Source organism: Filicampus tigris, chromosome 7 (assembly GCF_054856515.1).
Source record: "Filicampus tigris isolate MCC_2025a chromosome 7, RoL_Ftig_1.0, whole genome shotgun sequence".
In the NCBI taxonomy this organism is placed as follows: Eukaryota; Metazoa; Chordata; class Actinopteri; order Syngnathiformes; family Syngnathidae; genus Filicampus; species Filicampus tigris.
Window position 1 is genome coordinate 23,140,559 of NC_141223.1, and position 21,629 is coordinate 23,162,187.

Below are 21,629 nucleotides of genomic sequence, written 5' to 3' on the forward strand. Positions count from 1 at the left end.
GCACATGGATGCTCTTAAAGACCCCATTGTGATAAAACCCAACTATAGTAATTCCCTGTATATTGACTGTTCACTCTCCATTAATTCTCTTAATTGTGTTCGCTATTTCAGAATTGAAGCCTTTTGGATTAACTGGACTCTTCTTGGTTATGAAGGAAATGTCATCTTTAATCCAAAAGGCATCTTCCGAACTCAAGAGACTGAAAAAAAACAAAATAGTTTAACCTTAATGCAAAAGTTGAATAGAGGTAACTGGACCCTTCTTGGTTGTTGAAGAAATGTAACCTTTAATCCAAATCCTGCTCTTGAACCGAAAAGACTGAAGAACGTAAAGACAACCGAATATTTCTATAATGTATGGTAATACTTGTACTGAAGAATCCTTCTGTCTTAAATGTGAAATATCTTCCACAAATAGGAAGAGTGCAATTGCCTCGATTCAGCTTTTGCTGACTTCATATTAAAGTTGATATTACTTTGTTGTCAGAGTTTACTAAAACTGCAAAATCTAAAATCTAGCTAAGATGAAATATTTTGATTTGAAATCACAAAATGTCCTTGTTGTTTGTCCATCCATTCATCCATCCATCCATCCATCCATTTTCAACACAGAGCCTATCCTAGCTAACTTCAGGCAAAAGGTGGACTACACCCTGGACTGGTCTTGTTCTTTGTCTGCCAATATATTTTTCCTTACCAGGTAGATTTTGTGGAAAGAGAATTTCACTTGCTTCAAGCACGTTTTCCTCCATCTTAACAAGGAATTATAAGTTGTTATTGACATTTTATTACTGATTATAGCACATTAAAATAAGAACTACTCTAATATAATCCATAGGTGAAGGTAGTATAGATACACTAATTATAAGACATTGGTGGGGGCTTCTGAGGATAACTGTGTTTACTTGTATTAAAGCGGAAGTCAAGCCCCAAAAATCATTTACAAGAATATTTTCTACGCAGGCCCACTCATCGAAACATGCCATTCTGATTAATATTGTGTTTGTGGACCATGAGCTACGCAGTAAAATCCACCTGTTTTTGTCCATCTCAGGGGTGTCCCATTTTGTCACTTCTGTTTTGTCACTTCTGTGGACTGAAAATGACATCACAGTTACTCAGGACTCAGATAACGACCAATCAGGACTCAGCTTCAGAAAACAGGTGATCCGTGATTGGTCGTTACCTGAGCCTAACTCGTATTCCACAAACGCCAAATTAATCAGAATGCTATGTTCTGACTAGTGAAGGTCACAGAGAACATATTATTGCTAAGATTTTTTAGATGGTTGATTTGCCCTTTGAGAAATCTTTCCAAGTCAACTTTTCCTATTCCATTGGCAGATAATTTTGCCTAAATTAAGTATTAGACCCCCATTTCTTGATGTTTTCTTCTTTTTTCAAGTCCACTTTTTTTTTTCCAAGTATGGAACACTTTAATTCTGGAAAACAATTATTTCTATTCCCGTTACTTCCTAAGGGGGGGAAACTGTCCCCCAGTGCACTAGTTTATGACCTAAGGTTTCACTGTGTGCCTTCACTGCGGATGAGGTGCACCGACACTAACTCATTCATCATGTAGTCACAAGTGGTGACACAACACCTGTTGACTATGATTATGTGGAAACACTCAAAATGTAAGTGTCTCCCCACTGTTCTCCACATGTTCACGGTGACGTTAGCAGTTTTTCAGGGGCCCCCCATCAAAAGCCAGGAAGCAGCTGCTGAGAAACGAGCGATGCCTTCGAGGATGAGCCCACTTGAGTCTGACTCCCCTCAGGGAGTGTTCCATTAATTTGTGACAGATTTATGAGCCTCCTCACATTGCCATGCTTAGTCATCGCAGGGAGAGCTTCAACACAATTTCTATGTTGTTGCCCCCCCCCAACCCCGCCTCCCCCAAAAACTGCTTGTTTTGCTTGTAGTGGTTTTGTTAATGATGCCCTTTCCTCCTTGTAACATTCCAATTACATCTGCCTTGCCGAAGGCACCACAGACCATCATGTGCCGCAGGAGCGGTAACATTTAAAATCTGGCAACATATCTTGTCTTGTTTAGTATGAATTTGTTTATCACCCTCAAAAAGAGTTGGCACGCTCCTTAGAAATTCTTGGGTAACGTGACCAGCTTTTGGAGCAAGATGGCGCAGGTCGTCGTCTTGCTAGGCATGCGAAATTACGTAAATCGAGGTGGACAAGTGGTGGTGGGGGATTCATGTCAGCGGGTTCAGTGTTCTTACCCGTGCTTCATTTTCCATGTAGTCACAGCCCTAAAGTCTGGGCTGTACCAACGGGTCTGGACCTGCGTTCGTCATTCCCAATGCAGCCTCATGGACTGCCAGTAATCCTCAGTGTTCTTAGGAAGAGAGGTGGGGCCCCATTAGGAATGAGGTGCACACAGATAAAAATGTTTCCGTGACATGTGTCCAAAGACTTGGTGCCAAGAATGGCGTTGTGCAGCCAGGAATGTTAGCGTTAGCTGGGTTATATGCAGCGGTTGTCGGTCAGGGCCAGCAAGGACTTCTCTGCTGGCCTAAACACTATCGGAAGCACTGACCTACATTTGCAACCTAAATTCTATTTTGTTCCATGGAATTGTAAACATCTATTCCCAACAATCTATTCTCATCATGTCATAGTGTTGGCCGGACTGCTTCCAGTATGAGTAGTGCTGACCTATGTAACTTAAATTACAGTATGTTAACAAATGGATTGTTTCTCTCACCAATCAATCAGATTTCAAATTTGTCATCCCAAGGCTGGTCATTGACGTCTGTATTTCTCCTTCCTATGATTGGTTGCTCAGAGCAAAACCTGTTACAGCCAACACCAAAAAAACCTATGTAGCTATCTGGACAAATGAACAGATTTCGTCATCAGCAACTCTGGTGAGTGTGATGTACTGTATACAATTAGTATGAAGAATTGAATTGAATTTATTTTTTGTCATGTTATTTGTTCAGTGCTGATTCTGAACTGCTCCACATACACTAATTCATGTGGAACAGTTGTGTCTGTTACAGTCTATTTAATTGTTATATAGTATTGATAGTTTCTGTAGTTGTGATGTAATAATGGTGGACTGGTATAATGAGGTACAGTACATTAAGATGGGCACGTCCCCACTGAGGTTCAAAGTATAAAATGCACGGCTCGACCAGAGTAAAAAAGGCATCTCGGTTCACACATACACAACAACATGTGTAACATCAGTGTTTATTTTTTCTTTAATATATTTACAAAATCCAAACATGACGTGCACTTTGAAGTAGGGGTGGGCGATATATATCGTCATCGATATTATTGTCAATGTTTCTTTCACGGTGCGCGATTTTACATTATTGAGTATTTATACTGCCTCGAAAAGGAAAGAAAAACGAGTCCGTCGATGGCCGCAAAGTAAGAGGAAGTGATGAAATCCTCATTCTGCAAATCGGTGTTTATAATCGGAGAATCAGCTGGCAGGACCCGGTCACGTCACTCTGTTAGCAGCCGAGCAAACATATTTCAAATATGGAGAAGTGTCCCATCTCAGCGGGTAAATTAACATCAAGCCGCAAATCCACATCCCCAGTCTGTAAATGATTTGGGGTCGACAAGACTGATGTCGGTCAGAATAACATTGTTGGATGTGCCAAAACGGTCCCTGTGAAGAGCAATTCTGTTCATTCAGTTTACCCACTTGTAGTCCGCATCGTAACTTCATTTGCGGCACGGCTGAATTTGTTGTCACTACAATTGTATATGTAATAACAGTGCAAGACGCTGTATTTCTCTTACCGTGTGTGTTAAGGACAGTCCACAAATGACATGCTTTTATTCCAGGGTGACGCATGTGGCACAATTATATGACAGGGTATTAGTGTCACCCAGCGAGAAGTTGTTGTGCTCTAGTAGTTGGCAGTACTTGCCTTTATGAAATAATAGGAAACATTTGAGTGACATATATATTCCCCAAAATCAATGTAAGTCTAGGAATGATTTTAAGTTCTTCATTGTTAAATATTGCCGTCGAATGTCATTATGTTTTGCAGATGTATGAAGCAATTTAAAATATAAACAAGAGCTATTGTACACAAACGCTATCCATAATTGTTCTGTGAAGCGCCGATTTAGAATATTTTTTGTATATCGTCAAATTATCATTCTCGAGTTTTTTGAAAAAAATATATTTGTTTAGCCCATATCACCCACCCCTAATATGAAACGTGTTTTTGCTTCATTCCTAAAACACATGACTCTGCAGGAAGAAATTACAGTAAACCAATTCACATATCTGTGTTTTTTTTTTATCTGGAACCTATCCTCAGCTTGCTGAAACTCACTTATTCATGTTTTTTTGTGCTCTTTTTGAGTTCCCTGAAATGTCACTAGATGGCGCTAAAGCCCTAACTAATAGGAAAATAGTAATTAGTGTCAAAGGAAATAAGTTGAAGTGATGCATCGCAACTGTTCTCCGACCTTATTACGCCAGGGATGAGCTAAGTTTCACCTGGGTTGTTAGCAGAAACAAGTAATTAGAGAGTCTTCACCTCATATTTTTGCACTGCAAGCTAACAAACAAGGCATGTATTATTATTGTTTGACAAGCTGCCAAACACATGCATTTTCAGTGCATTAAAAAAGGAAATCCTCTGTAAGCCATTTGTTTTTAATGAAATGATATTAGAGTGCTTTGGGATCATAGGTTGTAATGCATTTACAGTTTGAACTATTTTCATACACAATTATAAACATTTTTGGGGGCGCGTCCCTCTGGGATTTGCACAATTGGCGGGTGATAGGGACAAAGCACTGCTGTGAAGCGGGAGTTTACTATAGTGCAAAAAACAGTCTCCAGTTAAAGACACCAGAAATGGAAACTGACGATGGTAGCAAATACAGGTCTATTTTTGACAGCATGAAAAAAAGCTTCATTTGGATATGCTGACATTCATTCATGAAAACAAACCAAAGAACAACAGCATAAAAACACTTTAAACACTAGACTTGGGTTGAAAAAGCAAAGTAAAACTCTCAGTCGGAGGGAGTTTCCGCGAAGCAGGGCATCGCTCGCGCGCTCGCCTGCTGTCCTTTGTAAACACACCTGCTGCAAAGTCCCCTGGGAAAACACCAATAACAGCAGCAGCTGTTTTCCATGTCTTCAGCTATATGACCTCTGGGGCAGACATCCATCGTACAATCGACATCACTTAGGTCCTGATGTGACACTTGCACGTGTCCGTCCATCCCAAAATAAATTAATCCTTTTCAAAAGTCACAACTGCAATTGAAAAATTATTTACACTATTATTAATGACATCAATGGAAGGTGAATAACAGTTCGATTCCAACATGGCGATGGTTGACTTCCTAGAGTTCCTACTCGGATCTTCTTTTCACCATCAGGGTTCCCAAAGCGGGATTCTTCGTCATTTCCCAGTCTTGTCATCTTTTAGCTACACTTGCAGGACTTGACAATCATGTTGGAAAGCTGCTCCACCTAAAATCCAAATAAAGCTATTATGTACAGCACATGGGTGCTCTCTCATGTTGCAAGTGTCTCAAGTGTTGCACGGGGACTGACCTTGTGTTGTCTGCCAACGTAGTAGAGAATTGGAAGGGGCTCCAGCGCCTGCGGGACGCAGCACGGCTGGGCCGACGCTCCGGGGTTGTGGTGCTTGTACAGGGCCAGAATCTGAAGGCAAGGCAAGTTTATTTGTATAACACCATTCATACACAAGTCTATTATGTTTTCAAAAACGATTAGTCCTTGTAAAGTGCAAATAAATGTCTTGTAAATTTCACACACTCCTGAAAAGAGTGTTATTAACAAACCTCTCAAATGTGAATGGGGGACGAAAGGGAGATGTCCAATATTTTCTTGGTGTATGCATTGCTAGCTAGCTAACTGCACATTGCAATTGTGCTGGATAGGCGCTGATGCGAACACAGGCGCTCAAATTATTAGATAATGGGGGAGGGGCGATGCGGGGGGCTGTGGTGCGCCACTGGGTGCCGTTTCAAAAAATCAGGAAAACTGGAATGGTGAAAACGGTTAAACGCCGTGGGCACTATTTCCATTCCGGGTGCAAGTCTAGAGCAAAGCGGAGTCCCAACTGTGCGCATGGGTGGAGTTTTTTCTCTTTTGGAATTTTGCCAGACTGCGCCTGCAGAATGGAGCCTACAAGGCCTAGATAGACCAAACCGACGTCGGAGGTCGTGAAGCGTCGTGGCGTCTGAATGCGTCGTCTGATTGGTGTAGTGACCACCGTCGTAGTGTTGTAACTCAGTGAGCGTCTGAGGGAGGGGGGCGTTTACGCACGTGGTGATCGTACGTGAGCAGCTTCTGCCGTCGCTCCCTACCTGAGAGTATTTGTTCTCAGCATTCCAGATGTAGGTGCACGAACCCATGCAGTAGTTGGCATGGTAACCGGTCGGCCGATGGATCCACTTCCAGCCCAGGTCTTTCCTGAAGTCGATGTAGAGGCTCCTTACGCAGCAAGTCTCTGTCTGGCTGCATTGGAAACATTACTTACTTTTCTGTACCACTTTTTTAAAGATTAGTTCATGTAGAATATGTGCCTTAATGATGGATTCTGGATTTTGACTTGCATCGTGGAACAATGAGGTCGACTTACGCCGTGCAAGTGTCTCGCGTGTCTGTAGAGCGTCTTTTCCGTGAGGTAAGATGGCCACTGGCACTTTGTGGAATGGACATCGTCAGGATGAAGGGTGGCTGCTGGGTCATCTGCTTTAACATTCCGATGTCGCTCCGGTCGCTGTCGATCCCGGAGATGGAAAAGCTGAAAGTGGCGTCAGCGCTTCTCTGGCTGCATTCGCAGAAGAGACGAAGTTCGAATCCCTGCTCGTCCACTGCCAGGACAGACATTCCAGATGTAAAACTTATAAGTACGTCTCAAGTCTTGACTTTCATGTGTGAAAGTACTGTGGCAAAAATCAAGCGAGTCAAGTTGAGTCCCCACTAAATTTCAAGCAAGTCAAGCAAAGTCATTCCTTGGGTCATACAATCTTTTTTTAGTCACAACATGAATTGGAGTAATAGTATAATGTATTCTCACTGATCATAATACGACCAAAAATGTAGCCACCCTTGAAGAATCTGACAAAATCTGCATTCCTAATCTGTCATTTTTACTGTAGTCCAATCAATCGTTAGGGTGGAGAGCCTGTTTATTAGGATGGACAATTCAGGCGGTTAGATCAGCTTTCTGTGTTGTTGTTTTTGGAATGGACAAAAACTAATTTTCTTTCAAAAAACAAACCACGACACACTATGTTGAAAATGCAGATTATCAACTGTAAACAGGAAAGACTTGCCTTGTGTTTCAAGTCTAAATTGAGTGCCATGAATACCAAGTCGAAGTCTTAAGTTTTAGCCAAGCACGTCTCTAGCCCTAAAATTGGCGAATCAAGTGCCCCACTTCTGGTTTTGACACGATGGTGTGATGTCACAAACTTACCTTTGCTTTGAAGCCAGTCCTGTAAGGTCTTGGTGACGTCAAACGAGAGCCACTTGTCCTTCCATTGGTTGGTGATGAAGCGGGACGCCAAGTATCGGGCTGTAGGGCCCACGCCATGGTACAGCTCAACCCGCTCCTCGGTGGGTATGGTGGGATGCTTGATGAGTATCCGCAGCTCGGCGGAGGTCAGCAGGTGATAGTCGCCCACACTGCCCCGAATCTCTGAGATGTTGAAGGATAATGAGATGCTTTTGGAGTTCTTGGTGCTCTCAGAGTAATTTTTTTCTGTGGAATTTAAAAGAAAGGGTTAGTTTGGGCACAATTTCACTTGACTTCAATGCTGCATAGATGAGAAGGAAATGAAAGGTTTTAAACGAAATTCGGTTAAAATCACAGTCCAGAATGGTTTCCTTTGCTTTAACTGTAAGGTACTGTATTTATTTGTAATGAACCATATTTACATGACATTGTATGCAGGCCATATTAAATGCTGTAAATACATAAAATGCCTAATGCATCATATTTCCGTCATAAAAATTCAACTGCACTGCATTTATATTGTTTTAATAGTCTATGGACCTCTAGACATCTAATGTACCATATTTACATCAGATTTAATGTTGCATATGCTGTACTTAATGTACCATATTTACGGAATGTCTATACACCTCTAAGGTACCATGTACATCATATTTAATATATATATGTAATATATGTTTGTCATTAATAAACTAATAACGTACAAACCCAATTCCAATGAATTTGGGATGTTGTGTTAAACATATATAAAAATAGAATACAATGATTTGCAAATCATGTTCGACCTATATTTAATGGTAATTGAAAAACTACAAGGACAACATATTTAATGTTCAAACTGATAATCTTGATTGGTTTTAGCAAATAATCATTAACTTGGAATTTTATGGCTCCAATATGTTCCAAAAAAGCTGGGACGGGGTCATGTTTACCTCTGTGTTACATCACCTTTTCTTTTAACAACATTCAATGAACATTTGGGAACTGAGGACACTACACTACAGGTAATTGTTAAAGCTTTGTAGGTGGAATTATTTCCCATTGTTGGGGTCTCCGTTGTCGTATTTTACGCTTCATAATGCGCCACACATTTTCAATGGGAGACAGGTCTGGACTGCAGGCAGGCCAGTCTCGTACACACACTCTTTTATTACCAAGCCATGCTGTTGTAACACGTGCAGAATGTGGTTTGGTATTGTCTTGCTGAAATAAGCAGGGGCGTCCATGAAAAAGACGTTGCTTGGATGGCAGCATATGTTTCTCCAAAGCCTGTATATACCGCTCAGCATTAATGGTGCCTTCACAGATGTGTAAATTACCCTTGCCATTGGCACGAACACAGCCCCATACCATCACAGATGCGGCCATAACGGTCCGGATGGTTCTTTTCCACTTTTCCTCTTTGGCCCCAAGGGCACAATGTCCACAATTTCCCAAAACAATTTTAAATGTGGACTTGTCAGACCACAGAACACTTTGCATCGGTCCATCTTAGATGAGCTCAGGCCCAGAGAAGCCGGCGGCGCTTCCAGGTGTTGTTGATAAATGGCTTTTGCTTTGCATAGTAGAGTTCAAAGTTGCACTTACAGATGGTGCGCCGAACTACATTTGCTGCCATTGGTTTTCTGAAGTGTTCCTGAGCTCATGTGCTGATATCCTTTACACATTGATGTCGGTTTTTTGATGCAGTGTCGCCTGAGTGATGGAAGGTCACGGGCATTCAATGTTGGTTATCGGCCTTGCCACTTCCATTTCTTGAGATTCTCTGAAACTTTTGATGATGCAGTTGTTCACAAAGAGGTGAACCTCACCCCATCTTTGCTTGTGAAGGGCTGAGCAATTCAGGGAAGCTCCTTTTATACCTCCTATTTCCAGTTAGCCTGTTCATCTTTGGGATGTTTCAAAAAGGTTTTTGATGAGCATTCCTCAACTTCTCTTTTGACTTGTTTTTTGACACCTGTCCCAGCTTTGAACAGCTTTGAACTTGTTGCAGCCATAAAATTGAAAGTTAATGTTTTGCTAAAAAACAATGAAGTTTAGAAGTTTGAATATGAATATCTTGTCTTTGTAGTGCATTCAATTAAATACAGTTTGAACATGATTTGCAAATCATTGTATTCTGTTTTTATTTATCTTTAACACAATGTCCCAAATTCATTGGAATTGGGTTTGTGCCATATTTTACATATTATGGCCTCATATTTAATGATCTACGTACCTCTAATATACCATATTTGCATCATTTTATTGTCTTATATATGTCCCTGTAATGTATCATATTCACGTCATATTTAGTGTTGTGTGAACCTCCGGTGTATGATACAGTATTTACATTTAACTCCTGTCACAATGGCTGATATCTCATTCATATCACATCACATATATTTCTATTTCTTCTGGTAATTGTAGGTTCAAGTATCACAGTTACATCCGATAGTAAATTTTGGCTATGTACCCTCTAGTTAAGATTCATGTGTTTACCTTATGATATTCACTGACTGGTAACACGGCAGGGTTCAAATGTACGCATGACATAACATAACTGTTTTTCATACCAATGCCTTTCCCAGCTGCGCACACACATGAGTAAAATTGAATAAGTGCACGCATGCAGAGTGTGACGGCAGCCAAAGAGGAATCGATTCCACCTGTGGCAATGTTGAGCGTAAAGAAAGAGTGTTTTGTTTTCTTTCTCCTCTTTTTTTCGGGGGGGATGGTGGCAACGCCCCTACCCCTCCCCACTTCCCTTCAGAGGCCGACATAATACAGAACCATATCATAAATCAGGGGTGTCCAAAATCTGGCTTGCGGGTCATTTGCGGTCCACTACATGTTTTTTTTCCTTTAATTTTTTTTCCTTTAATTGGCCCACCACATATTCTATTAATAACGCCGCACTGGGCGCACATCAAAAGGGAAAATATTTTTCTAATCTAAAATTAAAAAGGAAATCAAAGTTGAATGTTGTATCACACTTTTTATTTAAATATGTTTCATTAGCCTAATAGCATAATTGCTTTAAGTTCTTTTTTACTTACTCTCACAGTAAAATAGCAATGTACTTGCTAAAAATTGTGTAATTTTTCTTTGTCTATGTAGATTCTCAGTCATCCAGGTCACGGTAATCAGCAAGGGTTGCAGTGAGGAAACTGGACTTTTATTAATTTCGCAAAACATTTTAAAAATGACTCGGCCAATTATGTTGTTAGGCTATCGATTTGGATGTTACAAGATCCAAGCTCACATATTTTTAGAATTTCAAAAGTTAAATGTTACAAGATACCATACCCCTCTCGAGTAAAACAAATTTAATTGAAATTTCTAACGCATTCCTTTTATTTAAAATTGTAAATAAATTTAAATGGTATAAATACCACACTGTTTTTTTCAATTCTGAATAAAAGTGTATCAAAAGTTGAAAGTTCCAGGATACCTGTATCTAAAATGTTTTAAATATAATTACAATAACATTTTGCTTTGTGAACGATAACAAGGTTTAAACACACGCACCCATGCTCACACACACATATATATACCTACAGCATATTGAATTGTTCTTAGACTGTTTCCAAAAATACAAAATCAAGTGAAACCCCATTCCACCCCCCACACCTTTACCCACTTTTCTGCATGTTGTCTTCAGTGAAAAAAGTTTGGATATCCCTGCCATAAATCTAAACCTTTGAAAGGATGACACTGGGCAGAAATGAGTGAAGGTGAGCTGGAAAGGCACAGCTTGGTTGAAAAGGAAGAAGAATGTATGTGGGATTAGTAGTCAAGTAAAGGAGGGGGCAAAGGGTTGCAGTGGAATGTTTATCGATGCTGTTTGGTCTTGGCCCGTGCCCAAAATTCTCTATTTTGCTTGGGAATGCCTAAGCTATGATTCTCTTCTCTCCTCGTTTCACGCATACTTTCCGGACCTGGATCCGGGCTGTACCAGGATTGCAGGTCGACTCCCAGTGTAACACTTGTACCAAAATTTGTGCTGGTGCTCTGACATGAACAAGTGAGTCCAAAAGGCCCAAAAGAAGCTGTTAGGGCTTGTGAGAGGAAACCAGATGACAGTTTGCCGGGTGCCGCCCATGCCAGAGAAGCACTACTGCTGTGAAAGCGAGCGGTAATTGTGTGAAGTGAGATAAATGTGCCATGGGTTAGAGAAGTGAAGTGAAACAGGAAGTGAGGTCACTTCCGCTCTGAGGAATATTGGCTACAGTGCCAGTCCTCACTTCTACTTTTTAATTAAAAAAACAGACCTGTGATTGAACTTCTCCATTGAACTGATTGCAATTATTTTTTCCATTTTGCCTCCATGCTCACTCACAACACCAGGGGTGGGGGACTCAAGTCATGATTTGATATGACTTGGCTCGAGTCAGATTTGAAGGCCTAGATAGAACAATCCGACGTTGGCCACCTAGGACAGACGCTGTGGCATCGGGCCTACTGTCGGCACATCGCACTGGAAAAATACACAGCGACGACAGACAGTGACGCTGACCATTAAGTACCTTCTGCGCATGCGTGAAATGTAATACCCCTCCATACCATCGGCGGCGTTAGTCACTATTCTTCATGGTTAGAAAAAGCCAACCGGAAAGCTATTGGCCGCGGGCGGATTATAAAAATGTAAACAATGCATTCAGCTATAAAGAAATAGAGGATCTCCGTTTCTGTACAGGCCTGGTCTTAGGCTGCTCACAATAAAAGCTCACTCTAAAATGTGTAATGCAAAACATCTTTGCATAGGGTCAGGGTTGATAATGTTGTGTTGATTGTGGCCTATGGGAAGTTGGCCCACCCCTCTTCAATGGCTTTGCGAAGTTGCTGGATATCAGCAGGGATTAGAACACGCAGTCCAATACGCCATTCTCTTACTTGCACATATGTGACTTACTCCCCAAAACAAAAACTGACAAACACATGCACACACATGCACACAGGTGCTTGGGTGTGGGAGGTTTTGAGCACTGATCTGCAGGTAAGCCAGGGACAGCTGTTGTGACAGGCAGGGAGGCAGCTCTGTAATTACCAGTGGGAGGAAATAGATTCCAGCAGGCAGCTCCACCCTCCTGTCCACCGCCGCCCTATGCCCCCCGCGCCCCCAAACTCCCTGACATCACGCATTATACACGCCGACATGGTTTAGTTGAAACAAAAATCATTGAGATGTGAAGGGCTAAAAGCGGATTATTCCCTGCACCAATGAGGTCATGTTTTCAAATGGCTGATCTAGTAAAGAAGTTTAGCGACTTTTGACAAAGGTCCACTTTGGCATGGAAATACCTTAGGGTCATAAAAATACATTTATCCTAAGATAAACCTAACCCTTTTGACTTTGTTGACATTTTCCTCGTGTTCATAACCCACAATGGCACAAACCAACCATTTTTGAATGTGCCAACACAAATTACTAACACCCAGTCTAACCTGCCTATGCGCAAGATTTATGCAGCTCGGCGAGTCGGACTTGCTCAGGTCACAAAAATAGAACCCTATTTTGTAAATGCATTTTAAAATATAAAGCAGGCAAGATTTGTTAAGTCATGTACCTTTATGTCTAAGGCCTGGTGCACACATAAAGAAGCTTAGTTATCTTTGTGTTATATCTTTACTGACAGAGGACAACAAATGCCATATTATTTTAGGCCTAGTACAGATATGGATTTTTCAAATCTTAAAATATGTTTTTATCTGTTACAGGCCCCAAACTTGAAGATAAAAAATCAGGCATTTACTAGTTTTGATCGTATTGTGTGCGGTGCGCTCCGATAACATTGGCACAACACACCGTGCACAAGATTTTTTTCCATCATCGATCTAGAATCTAGTCCTCCAAGGCGGAAATCTCGCCGTGCTCAAATGTGATCTAGCAAAAACTAAGAAAAAGAAACAGTAAGAAAAGGGAAACACAAGACGCATCATGGAAGACTTGGAGGACACACGAAGGGAATGAGAGTACTCTTGTGACCATTTTTGTACGTAAAAATCCTCATCTAAAAAAAAAGACGAACCGTGGAAAAAATCCTACCAATTCTGCCTCTCTTCCTTGTTCCTCAGTCAGTTTGCTTCTTGATTGGCTACATTTTCTAATTTTCACATTACAATTCTCTGAGTCATGACTTGGGAGTCATCGGCTTTCCCCACATACGAAGACTTGTGGTCATAAATATGGAACGCATTTAAGATTATCGGCACTGACACATACAGATCCTTTCTTGGGACAAATTCACTCTTAAATGTGTTAAGGGACACAGACCAAAGGATAATCTAGGATCATTTTAGATCTCAAATCTACAAATAGAAGATAGTCTGGTCTTTGTCATTGTTGGTCAGGAAAATGCTAGATCATTGAAGGACTAGCCTAGTCTAGATCCATAATAGAACGTCATCTGTATGTGGGTGGAGTCCTGTGTTGATCTTATCGGAGCACACCACACAGAGTACAACCAAACCTGCTAAATGCCTGATTTTTATACCTTCATTTCCGGGGATCGTAACAGGTAACAGTTAAAATATCGATCTATTCAGATTTAAAATTGACAATTTTTTTAAATTGGCCCAATTGACAAATGGAGTCTCATAAATACAGGGTTAAAGTCAAATTGAGTATTTTACAAGTTTTAGCCAGGCAAGTCTTAAGTCCTATAATTGACCACATAAATCCGACTTAATTTGAGTCTCCCACCTCTGCCAAAACACAAAATAAAATGATTACATCCTTTATTTCACATCCCTGAAGAATGGTGTGTGTGGAAAGTGTTAGTCATCCAGTAAAAAGAAAGAAACAACACAGAGGACAAATTGAAAAACAGGAGAGTTGATGAAAAGAACAGAGAGAGGTTAGCTAGTGTCCCACGCCCTCTGCCTCCTCCTGTGTTTTTCTTACAATTGCAAAATATTCCTCCACACGTACACTCAGGCGGCTGGCTGGGGCCCAGCACGAGCCAGCGAGCATGAAGAGGGCTTGTTTTAAAAGGAAGCCGTGCCGAGGCCCGGACTGTTCTCTGGCATTCCAAAGAGGTAGGAAACATGCTCTCCCCACGGGCACCGGACCTGAGTCACCCTGGAGATCTCAGCGGCCATCAGCCTGCCTTCCTTCCTGCAGAGCTGGCCCGTCACGCTCGCCAACATGCAAGCACGCTGATAGCCCGCTCAGGAAGCCTGACGTGGAGGAATAACCCAGAGGTTGAGGGCCAAACTGCGTGCATGACTTGGGTGGAGGATGCAGTGGTGGGAAGTAACCAAGTCCGACTATTTTGTTACCGTGCTTAAGTTGGTTTTTCTTCAGGTATCGGTACTCTACTTGAATGATTTCTGATGACTTTTTACTTTTAGTCTCTACATTTGAAAATAGAGAAATGTACTTTCTACTCCTTACTTGATCAAAATAGGCTGGTTTCTCTCATTAACCTTGAAAATGATATACTAGATAGAGAGAAGTCAAGTCAACCTTGGTTGAGCTCTTGACGTGGTGCTTATTTGCTTGCATTGTGTGCAGCAAAGAGTTGCTGTCTGTAATTTCTGGCAAGGTTTCACTTTAGTCGCTTTCAGGCACACTGCTCGGTGTGCGTTTGGCCCGAGTAACCTCAAAATTAGGCTAGTTTAACCACTTATGCGAACAAAGCCTCAAGTTTGGAAATAGTGGGGGGGTGGGGCAACTCATGCCAAGCGCTCAAGTGCATCACAGGGCCCCGTTTTAGCCATACCCCAAATATTCAGAAACTGAAATGGCGATGAACGGTTGAACACTGTTAAGTCTACAAACAGGTAATGCAAAGAGTACCAGTAGTTCTCAGTCTTTTCACGTTTTCAACAATTATCTTCCAAACATCTAATCTATTTTAAAACAAATCTCAGAATTTACTTGACAGGGTTTTATTACGTAAATTTCAGTCTGTACTCCTTTACGTTGACTTGAATCAGTACTTCTGCCAGTAGAACTGCCTTGTTCTTCAAAGACACCAATATCTGTACTCCTACTTGAGTGCAGAGTGCGAATACTTTTGCCACTTCTGAAGTAGGGTTTACATGGAAAGTGTCCATAAAAAGCCGTGATGGAGAACAAGTGACAGGATATGCAAGGGAGAACCTGACGCTCGAGTTACAGGAAACCCCCAATCCCTCAGGAGAAAATGAAAGAGGGAATGAAGCCGGGTGAATGAGTGCACGTCATGTCTTAATTTCCCAGTCTGCTCTTTTCCATCTGAGCCCTAACGAAAAAAAAAAAAATCATTTTTAAAAGCTCCTTTGTTCTCCTTCTGGATGGAGCTTTTCTTTTGAAGTGGCGGAGAAGGGAGGCAAACGTGGACGCGCAATGACGCATACAAACAAATGAAGATGTGTTTATGGTCAAAGATTGTGAGGCCAGATGCTTGGTGGTGCTAACATGTAGAGCGTGTGATCTAGCCATCATATTGCCTGGAGATGTTGGGTGGAGATCAGAAGATCATTTACGGGCCAAATTACATTTGAATCCCGGCCATCTAACATGAGGTGGTGCGTTGAAATGTGAATATTCAACCAGATGCTCAAATGATGACATTCGGCTGGCATGCTTTCACATTTTTAGCGGACTTTTGAACATCGATAAGACACAAATAGTTTTTACCTTGCCAAGGCACGACCGTGGACTAAAAAAAAAACAAACGCCTGATTTCCCCAAAACCTTGTGGAGGAGTGTGACAAAAAATAAAACAACTTTGATCAGGATCTTAACTGATTATGATTTCTTTCCCAATTTAACTCCATGGAAGAGAGTAGCAATGGCATCTTCCTCATTTGTTTGACAATTGTCAACTATTTTATAATACTAATAATGCATCAGATTTATATAGCGCTTTTCTGGACACTCAAAGACGCTTTATAATGGGTACATTATTCATGCGCTCACACATTCACACTCTGGTGGCGGTAAACTATGTTCTGTAGCCACAGCTGCCCTGGGGCAGACTGACGGAAGTGCCGGTGTGTGCCTACGGCCCCGCCGACCACCAACAAACATTGACACCCAGCCGTACACCACTGTGAGTGGTGCTGGAGATAAAGGTGGGTGAAGTGTCTTGCCCAAGTACACAACGACACATGACAGAGCGGGATTTGAACAGCCGACCCTCCGGTTACAGAACGCCCCGCTCTACCTGCTGAGCCACAGCAGTGTCCACCAGAAGAAGCAAATTCAGCTTGTTAAAGAAAAGGTTGCTGCGTGGCCGATTTACTTTTTAATGCTCATATTGTCCAATAATTGTCCAATTCTGACCCACAAGATCCAACAGATGTAGCTGGGTAGAAAAAAAAGCATGCTGTTTGTGACATTAGTGAGCTACAGGGCTGGAGTGGATCGATAACGTCCGTCATGTCATGATTTTTTTTTTTCCAAACAGTCACATGGGCATATTTAGGATTACTTTGGCCTTGGTGGGGGTCTGTACTCTATGGACAAATTGAAATAAAACAGCCGTGACACTTAAACCATTTAAAATGCACATATCCACGTTCATAAATACCACAAGAAGCACAAGTTGTACCTGTTGAGCAGTTTTTGTGCCTTTTCAGCAGCAAGGACCTGACTTGTAAATTGGAATATGTTTGAAAGTAAAGCTTATATTTAGCTGAAGTGGTAAGTCTCACATGTGCAAATCATATATAGGTTACAAGTTACTGTAGCAAATCTAAAGCTAGAAAGTCCCCACTAAAATTGTAGCAAGTTGATTCAAGTCATAACCTGAATGAAGCAAGTCATAATTATTAAGTCTGAAGCCACACCATTTTGTTGTCACATCTCTGTACTTGCAGTAGTTAGTGGGCCCAACACATTCACGATCATGTTTTTTTTTTAATGGTCCTAAACTGGACTTTGTATTGTGTATATTACTTTATTGCCTACTCAATTAAACGTTAAATTGAACTGAAGCTTAGTTAGTTTGACCCGCTATCAGATGGCTAAACTGTGAAGTTAACAGGATGCTATTCTCTTTTTCATGATTTTATCACAAAACTTGACCTCGAATCCAACCGTGATCGTCGTCAGAGCTCCCTCCATACAGGATTTGCTTCATTAAATGGTCTTTAGACTCCGCATACTAGCCTTTAGATTCCACAGAGTGGCGGGTTGCCACATTCGCACGCGATGTACGAAATTAACTTGATGAGAATGCTAATTTGGAGATGTAAACCGCCAACTTGTCAAGTCGTAAGGTTTTGATTTTATTCCAATTTCAAGAATACCAAGTCAAGTTGAGTGATTCATAAACTTTACCCAAGCAATTCCCTAGTCTCAAAAATGAAGTCTGACTAGATTAAAGTCACCTAACTCGAGTTCCCCACCTCTGATTTTTAGAATGCTTATCAGTATGTCAGCCATCTTTGATGAAGGCAAAAAACAAGGTAGTACTCACTGGTCATGTTAAACTTATGCACCTCCTTGGCGAAATACTCCTCCTCTTCTTGCTCGGTGGAGATGTCCATCTGGACCTGGGTCTGCTGCTCCCTTAGCATCTCCTTGGTGCTGTTATAGAGAGACATCAGCGTAGAGGGGATCTCCTCCTGGTCTCCCTCCTGGTCCTCCTCGGGCTCCTTGGGCAGACGCAGCTTGCTGAGGATCTGACTCCTGATGGCTTCGATGCGCTTCTTCTTCACCATCTCCAAGTCCAGAGTCTTGCACGTGGACATGCTGCTCCCCCGAGCCACCATGTATACGGCCACCGCGATCAGGAGGGCCAGCTTCATGACGCACCGCTGGAGATGTGCCTCGGCTGAGTCCTGCCTCCGGCCTGGAGAGCTTGGATGAAGTGAATCACGGGCGGAAAGGTGCAACTGACGCAAGGTGTTTACCCTCGGGGAGAACAATTAAAGCAGTGTGGAGAGTCTCGGAGGTTCAGGACTGTGAATAGCTCCTAACATTTGGGTCTTCTGAAGGGCGGGCTACTGGAAGCCCCTGACTCAGCAAGGCAGGTAACACAATGACGTGTGAGCTGTCAAAAGCCTTGCACTCACACACTAGCCGACTCCAATATTTAGATAACCTCCACACACTCTATTCGGATCTTCTCCTTACAGTCGACCGCCCTCCCTCCATGTGTCGGTTCAGAGTTGTTCGGCTCACCAGGCGGTTTCTCTTCACATGTTTTTTTTAAAACGCTCAGCCAAACAACAGCACCACTTCCTCTGCTCCTTAACACATCTTAACACACCACCCGGGACTATTCAACACACAGTCAGGTCCAATAAGACTGAACTAGGGAGCCCAGAAATGGGCTATCGGATGAGCTCATTCAGAATTGTGAATTATTTGTTTTAAAAGTCACTCACAAGCAGGCGTAGAGGCCATTATGAAAATCATCTTCTCCTTTTTTGAGCAACAACAACAACATGTGACCTGCTGCAGCTTGACATACATCCTCCGACGCAATGGCTAAAAATGCTCTTTCCCAAACTTTGACACACCTTCTCTCCTCCAGACTTAGCAGCAGAACTGGGGCGTAGGGGTGCATCCGCGCGTGTCCTCCGTCTATCCATGCGCTTGACTTCCAACTCAGTTTTGTTGCATCTCCGCCTCCCAGTGACACGGCTTCCTCTATACGCCTCTTTTTTTGGAGGGGGGGGGGGGGGATTACTTTCGGCCTCTGCTTGTCACAGCTTGCTGGTGACAAAGTGATTTGTGGGATCTTGTGAGCTCAGCTAACTTAACACCCCACCCTCCGCCTCCTCTCACTCTTGAGTCTTTTCTGGTTCCTCGTCTAATCGCGCGCAGAGCTTTCCGCCCAGGAAATGAGGCTAACGGTTGCAGTGTAAAACATATGCTCTGCCGCCTGCTGCTTCCTCGCGCACATTGTGGAGGCTTTACTGAATGGTTGGCATTGGCATTGGCTGCCCCCCCCCACACGCACACACCCCAACCAGGTTTATCTGTGGGTCGGCTTCATGACTGACATGTCAACAAGCTGTGCGCAGCACCGGCGTCTCGATGACTGACCACCACATTTACCCGGTGCCTGTGAAAGTCCCAACGTCTGCCAGGCCAGAGAGCATGAAGGCCCTGATCTAAAAGTGGAGGTTTTGGAAGAGATAACAAGGCGGGGCCTGATGGTGCTCTCACTGATACTGCTATTGCTACTAGGTTAGGTCTGGTAGGTAGGTTCGGTTCAGTTAGGTTAGGTCAGGTTAAGTTAGGTAAGTAAGACTTCGGGAGGGAGGTTCGTGGTTAGGTTATGTTAGGTTAGGTAGGTAAGTTGGGCAGATAATTGGGTAGGTCGGTAGGAAGGTTAGGAGGCGGGCAGGTAGGTTTTTAGGTAGGTAGGTCATAGGTATGTTAGGTTAGGAGATATTTACGTAGGTTAGGTTGGATTAGGTTTGATTGTGTTTTCTTAGGTGAGGTTTGTTAGGTTCAGTAGGTATGTTGGGTTAGGAGATAGTTACGTAGGTATTTAAGTAGGTTAGGTTGGATTACGTTAGATTGTGTTTTCTTAGGTGAAGTTTGTTCAGTTAGGTTCAGGTGTGTATGTTTGGTTAGGTAGGTTTTTTAATTAGTTTGGTAAGTGGGCTAAGTAGTTTAGGGTAGGGTCAGTAGGTGGATAGGTTATATTAGATTAGGTTAGGTAGTTTAGGTTATGGGTAGATTAGGTTAGATAAGGTTAGGGTAGGGTAGAAATATAAATACTTTCTCAATCCTGAGAAAAATTCCAGAAGGTAGGTAGGTAAGTTGGTTCATTTGGTTAGGTTAAGTAAGTTATTTAAGTAGGTTTGTATACTTTGTAAGTTAGATCTGTATTTAGGCTAGGTCAGGTTGAGTTAGAATAATTTTGTTTAGTTAGCTAACCAACAATGTACTTACCTATATAACTAGATTTGGTACAATAAGTAGGTTAGATTGGACTGGATGGATTCTCAATTCCAAGGAAAATTTTAGAAGGTAGGTTTGTAAATTGATTAGGTTGTAGGTAGTTCAGTTAGGCTAGTGAGTAGGTTTGGTTAGGAGTAGGTAGGTAGTTAAAGGTGTTACCTTGGAATAAGGCTTTTTTTTTTGGATGGGCTAGTTTGGGAACGTTGTGTTACGTATGTGATATTAGGTTGGTTAGATTAGTGTTGCTCAACCTTTATTGACCCAAGGCACATATTTCACATCGGGGAAAAAAACGATTCACAAAAAGTGGCTATACACAGTCATGTACCTTCTGTCATCTAGTGGAAGAACATTTTATTGTTTTGCCTGTTACTGTACGTGGTTGGCATAAATGAACAAAAGTTGTTTTTTATTAGAAAATATATATTTGTTGTCAAAGTAATAGACATTGTATAATTTCCAATTACTATCCAATGTATCAGAATGTAATGTAATAATAAAACATCTAAAACAACCAAACACGCAAGGAAAAAAACAAAAGAATGAAATGTTGACATACAATCAGTAATGGTGGGGCAAAATACTGAGATTGTTATTGCTAGCTCATACGCAGTCATGTATCAACACACCATCATCAGATACATATTCATATTTACACTTTACGTACATCGTTACAAACAGCAGATGTGTTGAATGTATTTCATGCAGGATGATGTTTTCGGAAAATGGTTTTATTAGTGGCAAAAACAGAAACACATGCACTGAAACTTGCCGATGTCAGCACACTTCTATTGGTTTAATATTTGAAGTCGGTTTTCCTCCTACTAAACGAAGAAACAAACCGCTTTTATCCCCTTGAGTTGTAAAATGACCCATAAAAGTAACGAATGATCATTTTATAAAGTGATTCATCACGGAAGCAGAGCAACTCAATCGACTTTGAAGGACATACAGTGACTACATTGCCCTCGCCACTGTTTGATGTGGCACTTTTTTGAGGGAAGGCTGGTCTGGCTGTGTTTTCCCATGAGTGTCGCTTGTCATCTGCCCAGTGTAAAGAATGTGCCATTCATCTGACGCTGACACTGAATGGGTGTCTTTAACAACAGGAGAGGCGAGACAAAATCCCCTCAAACATCCGCTGTAATACAAACAAGAAAGAAAGACAAAGATGATACACACAACATTTCCACTGAGTCAACCAGAGATGTGTGAGACAATAAATAAATGAGTTGCCGTTCCCATCGAAAGCATGTGTGCTAGTATTGTATGCGTATGCATATTGTACGG

The 21,629-nt window shown here is 41.9% G+C and overlaps 2 protein-coding genes across 4 annotated transcripts in view; one reads left to right on the forward strand and one right to left on the reverse strand.

The window, feature by feature from the left end:
- The window catches only part of LOC147145197 (cyclin-dependent kinase-like 1), a 56,593-nt gene that overhangs the window by 22,146 nt on the left and 12,818 nt on the right, over window positions 1–21,629 (forward strand). The window lies entirely within an intron of this gene.
- Window positions 4,635–19,103, reverse strand: tgfb1a (transforming growth factor, beta 1a). Its single transcript, XM_086035310.1, has 6 exons — window positions 17,896–19,103; window positions 7,463–7,747; window positions 6,620–6,854; window positions 6,345–6,495; window positions 5,566–5,676; window positions 4,635–5,481 (listed from the first exon to the last, which is right to left on the reverse strand). The coding sequence occupies exons 1-6, from the start codon at window positions 18,224–18,226 to the stop codon at window positions 5,434–5,436; spliced, it is 1,161 nt and encodes a 386-aa protein (XP_085891436.1). The 5' UTR covers window positions 18,227–19,103; the 3' UTR covers window positions 4,635–5,433.

What these genes read in the sequence shown, in the direction of transcription:
- tgfb1a (XM_086035310.1), bottom strand. Translation starts at nt 18,226, where the DNA reads ATGAAGCTGGCCCTCCTGATCGCGGTGGCCGTATACATGGTGGCTCGG. An exon ending in ACGCGAGACACTTGCACGGC is followed by an intron (nt 6,496 to 6,619) that starts GTAAGTCGACCT and finishes TTTCCAATGCAG; the next exon opens with CCAGACAGAGACTTGCTGCG. An exon ending in ACGTTGGCAGACAACACAAG is followed by an intron (nt 5,482 to 5,565) that starts GTCAGTCCCCGT and finishes TTTGGATTTTAG; the next exon opens with GTGGAGCAGCTTTCCAACAT.